Below are 14952 nucleotides of genomic sequence, written 5' to 3'. Positions count from 1 at the left end.
TAGTAACCAATTATGAAATGGCAATCCCAGAAACAGTAGCAACGGTGGCCGCCACTGCTATAATAGCAATAACTGCAGCAGCGATGTCAAATTCTCTTCTGGAGCATGTGGGCATTCACTGGCATGGACACAACTCCAGGATCAGGAACCGCCAAGGCCCATTTTTCTTGATCCCAGCAGGACTTAAGCTGGCAGCTCTGCAAAAGAACAACTAAGAACCATAAAGGAAAAACAGGCAGCTCACAAGGAGCAGAACTAATGGTCTCATAATGGCTACATTCAGGCTCATAAATTTTAAGGTATCTTCAAAGGAGGCTAAATGAATTTCAGGAGGCCAATAAATGTTGCATAGAGCCACTCCTGAAAAGTAGGTACTACTCCAGCTTGAATGGGATTGTGAAAATGAAAAGGCTTAGCTGGCATGCTACTGTTAACAAATGGAGGTCAGTGACCTTCAGGGTTTTCCTTAATCTCCAAGGTGCCTGGGTGACATGTTCTCAAACATACTTGAAAGAGCAGTTACCATACATTACCTCTTGAAGAATCCAACTGCATAGCTGCAGTTCCTAGGCTTATGTTAATGTTTGCCAAAGCTGGCCGTATTGGGCTCTCAATCCCCATTGGTCTCTGCCATGTTGGGATTCAGCAGCAGCCACAGGGTGCACACAGTGCTCAGGAACCCAAAGAGGAACCTCATTGTCCTGCGGAAAGACACAAACAGAACCCCGGGCCCACACCAACATCAGATCAGGTCCCCTCCAAGTGCCAGTAGAAAGATCCTTCCATTGCACCAGAGGATGATTTGCAACAGGAGCCCTCCAGTGCTTATCTGCAGCAGATACTCCAGAAGAATCCACCGATAAAAAAATTTAAAATGTATAAAACAAGGGAAAGAATAGAATGTGAAGAGGAATGATAAGCCCCATAGCTCCCCCCTTTTTACTTAAGCAAAATATGTTTTTTAATAGTTCAAATTTTGTTTTCTTTTTTATTTATTATTTTTTATTTTTTAATTCATTTATTTTTCTATTATCAACTTGATACAGTATAAATTCTTATCTTAATAGTGAAGTGTTTCATTGAGGTTTTGCTCAGTAATTGAGTAAAACCAAATCTTATTATAAGCAACAGTCATCCCCATGCCATATATATATATATATATCCTTATGGTTCTGTGGGTTGCAGTCTGATTATTCTTTGTTTTATATCTAGAATCCACTTATGAGTGAGTACATACCATGTTTGTCCTTCTGGGTTTGGGTTACCTCACTCAGGATGATTGTTTTTCTAGTTCCATCCACTTGCCTGTAAATTTCATGCTGTCATTGTTTTTCTCTGCTGCGTAGTACTCCATTGTGTATATAAAGCACATTTTCTTAATCCATTCTTCAGTTGAAGGGCATCTAGGTTGTTTCCAGGTTCTGGCTATTACAAATAGTGCTGCTATGAACATAGTTGAGCATGTATCTTTGTAGTATGATTGAGCATTCCTTGGGTATATGCCCAAGAGTGGTATGGCTGGGTCTTGAGGTAGATTGATTCCCAATTTTCTGAGAAACCGCCATACTGATTTCCAAAGTGTTTGTACAAGTTTGCAGTCCCACCAACAGTGGAGGAGTGTTCCCTTTGCTCTGCATCCTCTCCAACAAAGACTGTCATTAGTGTTTTTTATCATCTTGCTCAAGGTTTGATTAACTTGGTTTCTTAGGGTTTCTACTGCTGTGAAGAGACATCATGACCACAACAACTCTTGGAAAGGAAAGCATGTAATTGGGTGGCTTACAACACAGAGGTTTAGTCCTTTATCACGGTGGGACGTGGCAGCATGCAGGCAGACATGGTGATGGAGGAGCTGAGAGTTTACATCGGGATCCATAGACAACAAGAAGTGAACTGAGACACTGGGTGTATCTTGAGCATAGGAGACCTCAAAGCTGGCTCCCACTGTGACACACTTCCCCTAACAAGGCCACACCTACTCCAAAAAAGCCACACCTCCTAATAGTGCTACTCCATGAGCTTATGGGTGCCAATACATTCAGAATACCACACTTGGGTTTGAAGCACTTATGGGTGCTTAGAAGAAGCTGAAGGGAGAGGTTGGGCTTTGGACTTAGGACTCATACCATGGACCATGGGATGAAAGCTGGTTGACACATGAGTGAAAGTGGGATTGGGTATGGTGTTACAAGTCCCTAATCTCAGCACCTGGGCTGCTAATTCTTAGCTAGGACAGGCTAGTTCGGGGCTAGTCTGGTGTACATGAGAAAACAAACACAAGCTATAACAAAAGCATGGTTTAAGGGTTGGGGTATGCCTCAGTGGTGAACTGCTTGCCTAGCCTCTCCAGTCCCTGGTTCTACCCAAAGCCTCAAAGCAGAGCAGGAGGTTTGGGAGTTTCAGCCAAGAGTCTCAGCTGGTGAAATAGATGGGCACATTCTAAAATCTGAAATAACATGGACCTGAGCCTTTCGGGTGGGAGATACTTTGCCTGTGGTACCTCCTGGGTGGAGGTAGAACCCCAGGGGGTCAAGAAGAAAGAGTTTAAATAATTTAGACTCAGTCCAGGTTTTAGGATGAGCCATGGTCTTGGAACACAGAACCACTCCGGAGGCTCATTAGGATCTCTGGTTTTTTTTTTTTGTTGTTGTTGTTTGTTTGTTTGTTTGTTTTTAAGTTTTAATAGTATATTAGCCTAGTTTGTGGTACTCACTGTTAATCACAGCACTTGGGAGACAGATGCAGGAGGATCACTGAGTTTGAGACCAACCTGATCTATGTAGTGACTTCTGAGACAGCCAGGGTTACACAGGGGGTGGGGTGGCTTAGTAGTGGACTGCTTGCCTAAAGATTATGTGTATGCCATAAGTATATGAATGTCTTTGGAGACCAGAAGAAGGCTTCAGATCCGTGGGGCTGGACTTGCAGGCAGTTGTGAGCCTGCTGGCATGGATCCTGAACACAGAACCCAGGTCCTTGCAAGAGCAGCCTCTGTCTTTAACCCCTGAGCTGCATTTTCAGCTCTGCTGTTTTCTTTAAAAGATGTTTTATAGCCGGGCGGTGGTGGCACACACCTTTAATCCCAGCACACAGGAGGCAGAGCCAGGCAGATCTCTGTGAGTTTGAGGCCAGTCTGGTCTACAGAGCAAGATCCAGGACAGGCACCAAAACTACACGGAGAAACTCTGTCTCAGAAAAAAAAAAAAAAAAAAAGTTATATATATATATTGGCATTTTTAAATTTAATATATGTGTGTGTGAGCTCACATGTGCTCAAGTGGAGGTCACAGAACAACTTGTGCAGGGCTGGTTCCCTCCTTCCACAATGTGGGTGTGGATATCAAACTCAGGTTGCCAGGCTGGGTGGCAAGCACCTTTACCTGCTTGCTTGCCCTCTTTTTTTTTTTTTTTTTTGTCTGACCTGAGGACCGAACCCAGGGCCTTAGCTTGCTAGGCAAGTGCTCTACCACTGAGCTAAATCCCCAACCCCGCTTGCCCTCTTTTAAAAGTCTATTTATTTGTGCGTCAGGAGTGGGTACATGCCTGTCAGGGGCCAGACGATGGCTCTTGGGACTCCGTTCTTGACTTCTCCTTGTTGGTCAGGGTCTCTCTCCTTTGTCCAGCTGTACTGTGCACCACAGGCTAACTACCCCTTTTGCTTCCCAGGGGTTCTCTGGTCTCTGCCTTCCATCTCACTACAGGGATGCTGGGAGACTCATGCCACCACATCTGGCTTTTACACGGATTCTGGGAATCAGACCTCGTTTTCCGGTCTGCTTGGCTAGTGCCTTTATCTGCTGAGCCATCTCCCGCCCTGATTTTCTTCTTCATAAACCTCATTGCCTGAATCCTGTCCAGTGATTCTCAGTAGCAAATTCTACTTCTTGTTGATTGTTCCGCTCAAAGACCCTTCCCAGCTGCCTTCTGGGGATTCCCACTGTCCAGGCCAGGCCACCAGGACTTGGAAGACCAGAGGAGGTATGTGACCCGAGTCACATTACCTTTGCCAGTCCCGGCCACTAATATCTTAGTTCTTCAACTGAACCCTGTTTAGTTGGAGGGAAGCCAGCGGAAGACACTCCCTAGGACCTGTTGAGCTGCATACCTGACCGACTAGCCAGCAATGATGAATGGGGCACGCAGGCACTTTCCAGGTCACCACTTAAGTCTCCCCAGACCCTTGATGGGGGCTGCAGGGGGTAGGTAGTATAGTTCCCAAAGATTCACCTGACAAGGATGTTGTCCTGACCAAGTGTGGAACAAAGCACACATGTCATCCCAGCACTCGGGAGGCTGAGGCAGGAGGAGCTGGCATTCAAGGCTAGCCTGGGCTACTTAGTGAGGTTCTAGGGAAAGGAGGTACTTCCACTGAAGGACTGCAGAGGAAAATCTTTGTGCCCGATAAATGATGTTCTTTTTCCCACGGACCTATTTCTGAACTCAACTCCACAGCTGTAGATGGATGACTTCCTTTGCTGAAGCTTCAGCCTTCCTGGTCTGTTTTCTAAGAGAGAGCTCTCTGAGGAGAGGTGGGCAGCATGCAGGATCATGTGAGCAGCTGTTGGGTGTGCCCGTTCATGTCTTTTAATTGGCAACATAATTGTATAGATAAGTTTATTTTCTTCCCTTTCCTCCCCCCACCCCAAAGACAGAGTTTCTCTGTGTTGCCCTTGGCTGTCCTTGCTCTGTAGACAAGGCTGGCCTCAAACTCTCAGAGATGTGCCTGGAGTGCTGGGATCAAAGGTGTGTGCCATCACAGGCTTTCCCTTTCTTTTCTTTCTTTTTTTGTTCTTTTTTTGTTTTGTTTTTTGAGACAGGGTTTCTCTTGTGTAGCTTTGCGCCTTTCCTGGAACTCACTTGGTAGCCCAGGCTGGCCTCGAACTCACAGAGATCCACCTGCCTCTGCCTCCCGAGTGCTGGGATTAAAGGTGTGCGCCACCACCACTTGGCTTCCCTTTCTTTTTAAATCATTTGTTTGTTTGTTTATTTTTGAGCAGGGTCTTATTATGTAGTCCTGGATGGCCTACAACTCTGAGTAGACCAGGCTGACCTTGAATTCATAGAGATCCACCTGCCTCTGCCTCCTGAGGGCTGAAACAAAAGGTCTCTCTCCCTCCCCTGTGCTTTTCTTCCTCCCCTTCTTCCCACCCCCATCACATTTGCGGCACACTTGCCCCTGAACCCAGAACCTTGTGCGCACACACTAAGCACACACTGTACTTCGGAACTGTTTCTCCAGCTGGGAGATGTGCCTTTTTGCCAAAGGGAACTTGGCATCTTGGATGCACTGGGTACCACAGTGCAGGTCATTTTGGGGGTCAAGAAAGTTAAGGTCTGGGTGGAGTGTAGTTCATAAGCCGAATGTTTCATTCCCAGCACTGAAAACAATAAATAAATTCAGAGATTAAGGTAAACTAAGATGAGGTTCAGTGTTTGTAGAGTGATTCTGGCATGCCAGGAGTCATTCTGAGTGCTGAATTATATAAACGCTAGCCCTGGGGGGGGGGAGCTGGGGGGGAATGGGAGGGTGAGTGTATGATACTGTCATCACCCCCATTTCACAGAGGAGGAAACTGAGGCTGAACAAGGATGAGTAAGTTGCCTGAAGCCTCATAGCTGGAGTTTAGTCAGGCCTGGAGTGATTATTTCCTTGATGTGAATGTCGGGGTGGGGTTAGACTGAGGTGGAGGGTGGGGGCAGCAGGTGGCTAGACCAGCCTCAGGGTCAGGGACACTGTAGGACAACTCCCTGGAGCTCAGTGTGTTCAGTGGTTAGAGAGAAAGCATCCACACTGAGGGAAAGGGCTCCTGGGCACTTGAGAAGAAAGGCCCACCCAGAACTTTCCATGGCCTCTGGTCTGCCCAAATCTATGAGAATTCCAGGTTCTCTGAGGAAGATTCTCTGTGCTAAACTGAGACCCAGCAAGCCATGGTAACAAGTTTGGGCCATGGTGGAGACCCTCCTGAGGACAATGATTAGGTTTTTCCAGGGCCTCAGTAAGAGAGCAGTTGAAGGTCCAAAGTGTTCCTTTTTATTCCCCCTGTGCCCATGTTCTTTCCTTTCTCTTTGGAGGGACTTTATGTGTAGAATGTTTTGCCCTCATGAATGTATGTATGTATGTGCATTCTGTGTGTGCCTGATGCCTACGGAGGCCAGAAAACACTGTCAAAACCCCCGAAACTGGACTTCAGGATGGTTGTGAGTCACCATGCGGGTGCTGGGAATAGAACCTGGGTCCTCTGCCAGAGCAACAAGTGCTCATAACCACTAGCCCCTTGGCAGGAATTTTGTTTTTTTTTTAAATTTAGTGTTAAAAATTTATTTATTTTTAATTTTAATTTTATGTGTATGGGTGTTTTGTCTGTGGTGGTCAAAAGAGGGCGCCAGATCCCGCTGGAACTGGAATTAACAGTTAATGAGCCACCATGTAGGTGGCTGGGAATGGAACTCAGGTCCTCTGGAAGAGAAACCAGTACTCTTAGCTGTTGAGCTGAGTTATGTCTCTAGTCCCTCTTTTTTTTCTTAAGAAACCAAAACAGGGTCTCATTATGTAGTACTGGCTGTCTTGGCACTCTATGTAGACTAGGCTGGCCTCGAACTCACTGTATCTGCCTCTTGATTGGTAGGAATAAAGGTGTGTACTGCTATGTCTGGCAAGATTTACTTTTAAGTGTGTGTGTGTGTTGTGGGGGGTTACGGAGGGGACTGTGGCTCCTCTAGAGCTGAAGTTGGGGGAAGTTGTGAGCCACTGGACGTGGGTCCTGGGAACCTAACCGATCCTCTGAAAAAATGACCAGTACTGAACCTCTGAGAAGTTCCCTAGCCATTTGCAACATTTTCATGCCAGCACTTGGGAAGTGGAAACAGAGGATCGGAAGATCTTCGAGGTAGGGCTGGGGATGTTGTTCAGTTGGTAGAGTGTTTGCCTAGTACTGGGAAACCCTGGGTTTCATGCCCAGCACCACACATACCAGGCACAGTATCATACACCTGGGACCACAGCACTGAGGAGTTGATGACAAGGGGGATCAGGAGCTCTGGGTCATCCTCAGTCAGCTACATAATTTGAGGCTAGCCTGGGCTACATGAGATCCTGTCACTAAACAAACCAAAAAAAAAAAAAAAAAAACAAATGTAAAAATCCTTTAAGGAAATTATCCCTGAGCCACATTCCACTGCATACAACTGTCCCAAGATCCAAAGAACAGAGGTCTGAGGACCCTTAGCCCAGGGCCTTGTCACATAGTGAGTCTCGGGAGACTGTCCTTGCTGTCTGGTTCCTTTAGAGGCTGTCAAGGAGCTCAAACCCCACTGGTGATTCATACCCATCCTCCCCTGTCATCCCCAGGTGGCCCTGATCAGATTGCGGTGAACATCTCAACCACTGGTGCCCTCTCCAATGGTACCCTGTATGCAGCCAAGGGCTCCCAGGTGGACTTCAGCTGCCACAGCACCGCACAGCCTCCGCCTGAGGTGGAGTGGTGCTTCCAGGCCCACAACAAGTCGGAGCCCTTTGGAAAGAACCTGACGGCCAACAGCTTCACGCTGTTGCTGATGTCACAGAACCTCCAAGGCAACTACACGTGCTCAGCCACCAACGTGCTCAGCGGGAGTCAGCGAAAGGTGACCACCGAGCTCCTGGTCTACTGTGCGTAAGCAGCACGCCCCTCCACGAACTGTGTCTGTGGGCCTTTAATACTGCCTTTATCTGCCTCACACAGTTTCCTCTACGCTGTGTGGCTTGTAGTGTGTCTTTTAGAGCGCCATTTCTTTGAGGGGAGGGTTGTAGAATGTTCCGTTGCACGTCCACGCACAGATCCTGACATGCTCCATTGTGTCTTTCAACATCCGTGCACATACCTGGACTGTCAGGTGAGGCTCATCCCTTCTAGGAGCTTGTGCTTGTCTGGGATGTAGCAGAGGCCTCTAAGCCACAGAGGGAAACTAATACAGAGCTTTTTGAGTAGTGGGGAAAGGATTTTAACATATATACGAAATATACGAAAGCTGGTCACGGTGATGCATCCCTGTACACGGTGATGCATCCCTGTACTCCCAGCACTTGGTAAAGCTGAGGCAGGAGGACTATCATGAGTTTTTGCAGCAAAGTGACCATCTCAAAAAAGGGAAAAACCCAAAAATGTGCCAGGGAGACAGCTGTGGGTAAAGTGTTTGCCACAGGAGCATGAGAAATGGCATTCGATCCTCAGCACCCACTTAAAAAAGCCGGCCATGGCGGCCTATGCCTGTAATTCCGGTGCGGAGGAGGCAAAGACTGAGGATCACTGGGGCCCCCTAGCCTGTGAGTTCCCGGCCAGGGGAAGATCCTGTCTCAACAAATAAGGTGATTACCTGAGGAACAACATCCAAGATCGGCCTCTGGTCTTCACAGGCACCTGCACACATACGCACATGCACACATGTTCATGCACACATCTTTATCTCAGATGCCTTTTGGTCCTTGTTAATTCCTAAAGAATAGGATTGAACAAATTAATCTTTGTCTCCCACCTTAAGACAGATGTTTGGAGTTTTTAAAATGTGTGTATTCATTTATTTATTTACTTTTTTTTTTTCTTTTAAGACAGAGTCTCTTTATGTAGCCCTGATTGGCCCAGAACTTACCATGTAGACCAGGCTGGCCTTGAATTCACAGAGATCCACTTACCTCTGCCTGTTGAATGCTAGGATTAAAGATGTGCACTACCAGGGCTGCCTCATTTGCTGTTAGCATGTGTGCTTATGTGTGTACACATGCTACCACACACGTCAGAGAACAACTTGCAGGAGTCAGTGTCTTCCCTCCACCGTGTGGGTCCCAGGAATCTGGTTGTCAGGCATGACAAACACCTTTACCCACTGAGTCTCTTGCCAGTTCAAATTCTGAATATTCTTTTCTTTTCTTTTCTTTTTTCTTTTTTAAATCTTTTAAAAATTTTATTTTTATTTCATGTGCATTGGTATTTTGCTTGCATGTATGTTTGGGTGAGGGTGTTGGATCCCCTGGAACTGGAGTTACAGACAGTTGCCATGTGGGTGCTGGGAATTGAACCTGGGTCCTCCAGAGGAGAAAAGCCTGTAGTCTTTTTTTTTTGTTTTAATTTTTTTTTTCCCCCGGAGCTGAGGACTGAACCCAGGGCCTTGCGCTTGCTAGGCAAGCGCTCTACCACTAAGCTAAATCCCCAATCCCAAGCCTGTGCTCTTAAACACAGCCATTCTTCGATCTGGTTTCTCTCACTTAGCGTGGTGTGTTCAGAGTTCATCCACGTTGCATCATGCATGTTATCAGGGCTTCTGTTCTTTTTTCGTAGACCAGGCTGGTCTTGAACTCACTTTTCATGGTTGAATAGTGATCCGTTGTATGAAAATACCAGAACTTACTTATCCACTGTTCCATCTCTCCATCCATCTTTTGGTAAACCCTGTAGGTGTCCCAGCCCACTGCTGAATCAAAAGCGTATCCTACTACACCTAGCTGACTCTGTTTTTTTTCTCACAAATTGTTATTTGTAAATGTCGACACTCCCTTGCAGGATGGTTTGGTAAGCATGCTTGCTCTATCATCATGGGGATCCGAATTTGGATGCCAGTATCAGACATAACAAACCTGACACCTCACATACACCTGTGACCCCAGTTCTGAGAGACGAGAGGAGTTCTTGGCTTCACTGCATTTCGACCTCGCTCAGATGTGAACCTAGGGTCTAGGAAGACACCCTGCCACAGAGGAGCAGGCAGTGAGTGATGGAGGAGGACCCTGACATAGACACACATGGAATGTAAATCTTTACATTTATATGCTTAAAACTCAGGGGAGCATCAAGCAGACACAATTGTCCTGACTGTTGCTGTGTTTGCTCCTAGTAATTTTTCCTATAGGTGGGTACTACATTATCTACCCACTCATATAAGATCCAAAATTTTGGGCTGGAGAGATGCCTCAGCAGTTAGGAGCACTGTCTGCTCTTCCAGAGGACCCAGGTTCAATTCCCAGCACCCACATGGCAGTTCACAGCTGTCTGTAACTCCAATTCCAGGGAACCCAAAAGAAACCCTTGGCAAAACACTACTACATATAAAAACATTTTTTTTTTTTAAATCCAAGCTTTGTTTTCAATTACTTATTTTCTTTTATTGGTGTATTGCTCGCATGTGTGTCTGTGTGAGAGTGTTGGATTGCCTGGAACTGGAGTCACAGACAGTTGTGAGCTGCCATGTGGGTTCTGGGAATTGAACCCGGGTCCTCTGGAAGTGCAGCCAGTGCTTTTGACCACTGTGCTGTTTCTACGGCCCCTTCAAAGTTTTTAAAAATTAATTTTGTGTATGATGTGTGGGTGAGCGTTTACTTCAGCATATGTGTGGAGATCAAAGGCTAACTTCCGGAAGTTGTTTTTCTTTCCACTGTGGGCTCCAAGCATTAGATTTGTGTGGTAAGGCTTGCAAGGCAAATAACTTTTCACCCACTGAACCAGCAACAGCCTCTGCCATCCTCCTCCTCCTCTCTTCTTCCTCTTTGACAGTGTCATTTGTATCCCAGGCTAGCCCTGAACTAGATAAGTAGCCAAGGATGACCTTCAGCTCCTAATCCTCCTGCCCCTGTCTCCCAAGTGTTAGTAGTACAGGCAAGTACCACCAAAACCATTTTGTGGGGTGCTGAGGATCGAACCATAATGTGCAAAGCACCTTAGGCAAGCACGGTACTATTTGAGCTACACCCTCAGCTCAGTAGCTCAGTAGGTGCTTTCTGAAGGTAGACTAGCTGGCCTTGGTGGCTCTCTGAGACCATGGTTCTGTAACACACACACACACACACACACACACAGTCTGCACAGCTGTCTGACTCAGAGAATGAAATGAAGCATGCATTTCCCGCCCCCCTCTGCTCTTTTGCAGGGCCCCCTCCATCAGCTCCTCGGTGCTCAGTGGAGGTGTCTTCAGATGCCATCATCTTGGAACTCTCCTGTAATTGGGATGGGGGCTACCCTGATCCGACCTTCCTGTGGACTGAAGAACCGGGAGGGATGGTCGTGGGGAATTCAGAGCTGCAAACACTGAGCCCATCACAGCTGTCGGAGGGCAGGAAGTTCAAGTGCGTTGGGAGCCACATTGTGGGACCAGAGTCGGGAGCCAGCTGTGTGGTACAGATCTGTGAGTCTGGCTTGCTTTGTCCTGGGGTTGGGGTTCACCTGCCTGTCTTTCTTCTCAAAGGACCGTTTGATGATAGTCCTGTGAGAGAAACTCAGGGCTGGAGTGAGTGCCCAGAATCTCCCCCACCTCTCCCTGTGCCTCCTGGCTGTTCCCTTCGAAGTTTAAAGATGCCTGGCTCAGGTTCTCCATCACGGCAAACACTCCCTGTGTGCCTGTGCCCTCCTTTCTAGTCACTTGGCACGGCACAGTGAGCAGGATGGATGGGATGCCTCTGTCTTCTTTATCATGTAACCGAGGATCCTGGCCCTCCCATCCTTGGTGGCTTAAACAATACTATTCGTTGACTGAGGATTTCTGGTAGGGTGCAATTCTCTTCTCAAGAATGTGATGGGGCAGGGTGTCAGCCAGAAGACTTGGAAGTTGGGGTGCTGAAATTATGAAAAAAAGAGACATTTCACAGGTGCTCACTCATTTGTGTGGTGAACTGTCTCCTTTCCACATGGGACTACCCCGGGGCTGCCAGTGTATCCTCTCAATGTGGTGACCCACTTTCTTGAGAGCCAGTGATACAGGCGGGGCTGAGCCAGGCAGGAGTGACTGATTGCAGGTCTGCCTTCTGGACCATTCTGTCTCTTAGCAACAAGTCATTACCTGGAGCCCACACTCAAGGGGGGTGGGGGAGAATTATCAGGCTCCTTTGTTCTCTTTTGGTTTTATGTTGGACATGAAACCCTAGATCTCACACATAGTAGGGATGTCTTCCCACTGACACCCCCCCTCCCCAAGGCCCTGTCTCTTGAGAGAGATAAAGGACACTAGGGTGGAGGGTAGAGCAGGCCTTCCTTAGCCTGAGTGAGACTGAGGATTCTGTGCCCAGCACCTGCTGCACCCCCACAAAAGAGGGCCTTGCTAGATTGCCAGCTTGGCTCTGAGTTCCTGGGCTCAAGTGCCCTCAGCCTCAATCTCCAAAATAGTGGGACCATAGACAAGAGCCATGGTTCTCTGCTGCAGATGTCTCAAAGTGGCCTGCAGGTCCTTTCGTTGAAAAATGCAGCTTATGCTTTGGGGTGAAGGGCCACCCCTGCCAACCCATCATGTAAAGGCCTGCCCCCACATCCATCTCACTTGTGGAGTTCCACACACCCCACATCTTTTGCAGTCTTTCTTCCTGCCCTTGTCCAGTGCATCCTCTCGGATAAACTCTTTGAATGGATAGCTGCCATGCTGGTCAAGTATGTGTGATATTGTGTGTACATGGGTGTTTTATCTGCATGTGTACAGGTGCACCGAGTGTGTGCCTGGTGCTCTTGGAGGCCAGAGGAGGGCACTGATTCCCCCGGAGCTGGAGTTAGGGATGGTTGTAAGTTGCCATGTGGGTGTTGGGAATGGAACTTAGGTCCTGTGCAAGAACATAATGTCGTCTTACTTTAGAGTTTCTGTTGCTGTGGTGAAAACACCATGACCAAAGCAATTTGGGGAGGAAAGGGTTCCTTTGGCTTACACTTCCATGTTACAGTTCATCATCAAAGGAAGTCAGGGCAGGAACTAAAGCAGGGCAGGAACCTGGAGGCAGGAGCTGATGCAGAGGCCATGGAGGGATGCTGCTTATTAGCTTGCTCCTCAGGGCTTGCTCATCCTACTTTCTTATAGAACTCAAGACTACCAGCCCAGAGATGGTCACACCCACAATGGGCTGGACCCTGCCCCATCAATCACTAATTAAGAAATGCCCTATGGGCTTGCTGACAGCCCAGTCTTATGGAGGCATTTTCCCAATAGAGGCTCCCTCCTCTTCAGAGATTGTAGCCTGGGTCAAAGTTTACATAAAATTGACCAGCACATCTCTTAACCCTTTTCAGCCATTTCTTCAGTTCTGTGGGTGACGTTTTGAAGAGTGTGCTCTGCTTGTCAGCCTAGTCACATGCATGACCTCTGTTTGGGGACTGGGAAAAAGTCACCAGGAGGCTTGCTTAAGGAAAAAACAAGCCGGTTCTGAAACTCTGGTTTGAGTGTCCCTGAATATTAGCACACCAGTGATGCTTGCCAATATTGTTGGCTTCATGATCCAGAAGGAGAGCTAGGTTCCCCACAGAGAGGAGGGAAAGGCACCATCCAACTATGAGGAAAGATACCTTTATTGTTTTTTGTTTTTCAAGACAGGGTTACTCTGTGTAGGTCCTGGAACTCACTTGGTAGCCCAGGCTCGCCTCAAACTCACAGAGATCTGCCTGCCTCTGCCTCCTGAGTGCTGAGATTAAAGGCGTGTATTGTTTAATCTTAGATGGTATTTTAATAAAAAAACCCAGAGCCAGATATCAAGGGGAAAGCTGAAAGATCAGAGAAGCAGAACAGCCAGCCACTAGCTCTTACCTCTACGAAGTCCTTAGCCTCAAGAGAGTGAGTTCCTCTTTCCTCATGCCTTCTATACCTTTCTCTGCCCTGCCATATTACTTCCTGGGATTAAAAGCGTGTGTGCATCCCAAGCAAAGGCATGAGATCTCAAGTGCTGGGATTAAAGGTGTGTGCCACCAGTGCCTGGTCTCTGTGTCTAATCGAAGTGGCTGGCTCTGTCCTCTGATCTTCAGACAAGTTTATTAGGGTACACAGTAGATCACCACAGGCATGCTCCACCACTTACATAGCCAAAGGGACAGTGATGAAGTTAACATGTTGAGATGGATGGGGACGTAGACATTGACGATGTTAGCGTGTTGAGATGGGCACGCTATTCTGGGTTATCCTGTGGTCCTAGTGTGTCGTTCTATGGGTCTTTATAAAAGGGAGGTGGGAGGTCAGAGTGATATGGTAATAGGAACATTGAAGGAAGACATTTAAAAGATGTGAGGAAGTGGCCTGGAGCCAAGGACTGCAGGTGACGTCAGGAAACACAAAAAGATGTCGGACATGATGGCACCTGCCTTTCAATCCAGCCGCTCAGGAGGCAGAGGCAAGTAGATATCCCGAGTTCCAGGCTAGCCTGGTCTACATAGTGAGTTCTAGGCCAACATGGTCTACATAGTGTGTTCCTGGCCAGCCTGGTCTATATAGTGTTAACACAGTCGGTGTACTTGTGTTCCATTACGGCTGTATGTTTGTGTGTGTGTGTGTGTGTGTGTGTGTGTGTGTGTGTGTGTGTGTGTGTGTGTGTGTCTGTGTGCCACAGTGAACATAGAGGTCGGAGGACCTTGGCAGCAAGCTCCTTTACTCACTGAGCCCTTTGACTGGCCCATGTACCTCTTGTATGTAGATGTGTAAGACAGAGGGTGGCAGAGCCTGGGGCTTGGGCCTCAGGGTCCATGGTCATCATCAGCCTATTTGGTTTCACCCAGAGATGTATTGATGTTGCATGGAAAACCTCACAACCCAGCAGCCTTCTCAGAGTTAGGCAGAGTGGGACAGCAGGTTCTCCCCTGTGTCCTAACCATATCTCTTTTTGACCTTGTGTGACTGAGCAAGTCACTTGGCTTTCTTTGTGCCTCGGTTTCCTTCTCTACAAAATGGGAATCATCTCGAGGCTCTTTTGAGACTGAGTTGGGCTCATTGGCATACTGCTCCTTGTGCACAGTTAAGTACCCGATAGATGTTAGGCTTTATTCCAGAGGACCAGGCAAGATGTGGGAATTGACCAGGCCATGGTGGTGCACTCCTTTAATCCCAGCACTCAGGAGGCAGAGGCAGTCAGATCTCTGTGAGTTTGAGGCCAGCCTGGGCTACAGAGTGAGTTCCAGGAAAGGCGCAAAGCTACACAGAGAAACCCTGTCTCAAAAAAACAAAACAAAAAAATTATGAGCATTAGTTGTTTTG

At 47.5% G+C, this 14952-nt stretch overlaps 1 protein-coding gene across 1 annotated transcript in view; it reads left to right on the top strand.

Annotated features, from left to right (window-relative positions):
• Vsig10 (V-set and immunoglobulin domain containing 10) overlaps positions 1-14952 on the top strand; it is a 33026-nt gene that overhangs the window by 11800 nt on the left and 6274 nt on the right. The window contains exons 3-4 of the mRNA XM_036171661.1: positions 7349-7648; positions 10894-11148. Of these exons, the coding sequence (XP_036027554.1) occupies positions 7349-7648; positions 10894-11148 (555 nt within the window). The remainder of the gene's footprint in view (positions 1-7348; positions 7649-10893; positions 11149-14952) is intronic.

The sequence above is a fragment of the Onychomys torridus genome, chromosome 22 (assembly GCF_903995425.1).
Source record: "Onychomys torridus chromosome 22, mOncTor1.1, whole genome shotgun sequence".
NCBI classification, from domain to species: Eukaryota; Metazoa; Chordata; class Mammalia; order Rodentia; family Cricetidae; genus Onychomys; species Onychomys torridus.
The sequence above is the reverse complement of the archived record's forward strand: the minus strand, read 5'-3'. Positions and strand labels throughout refer to the sequence as shown.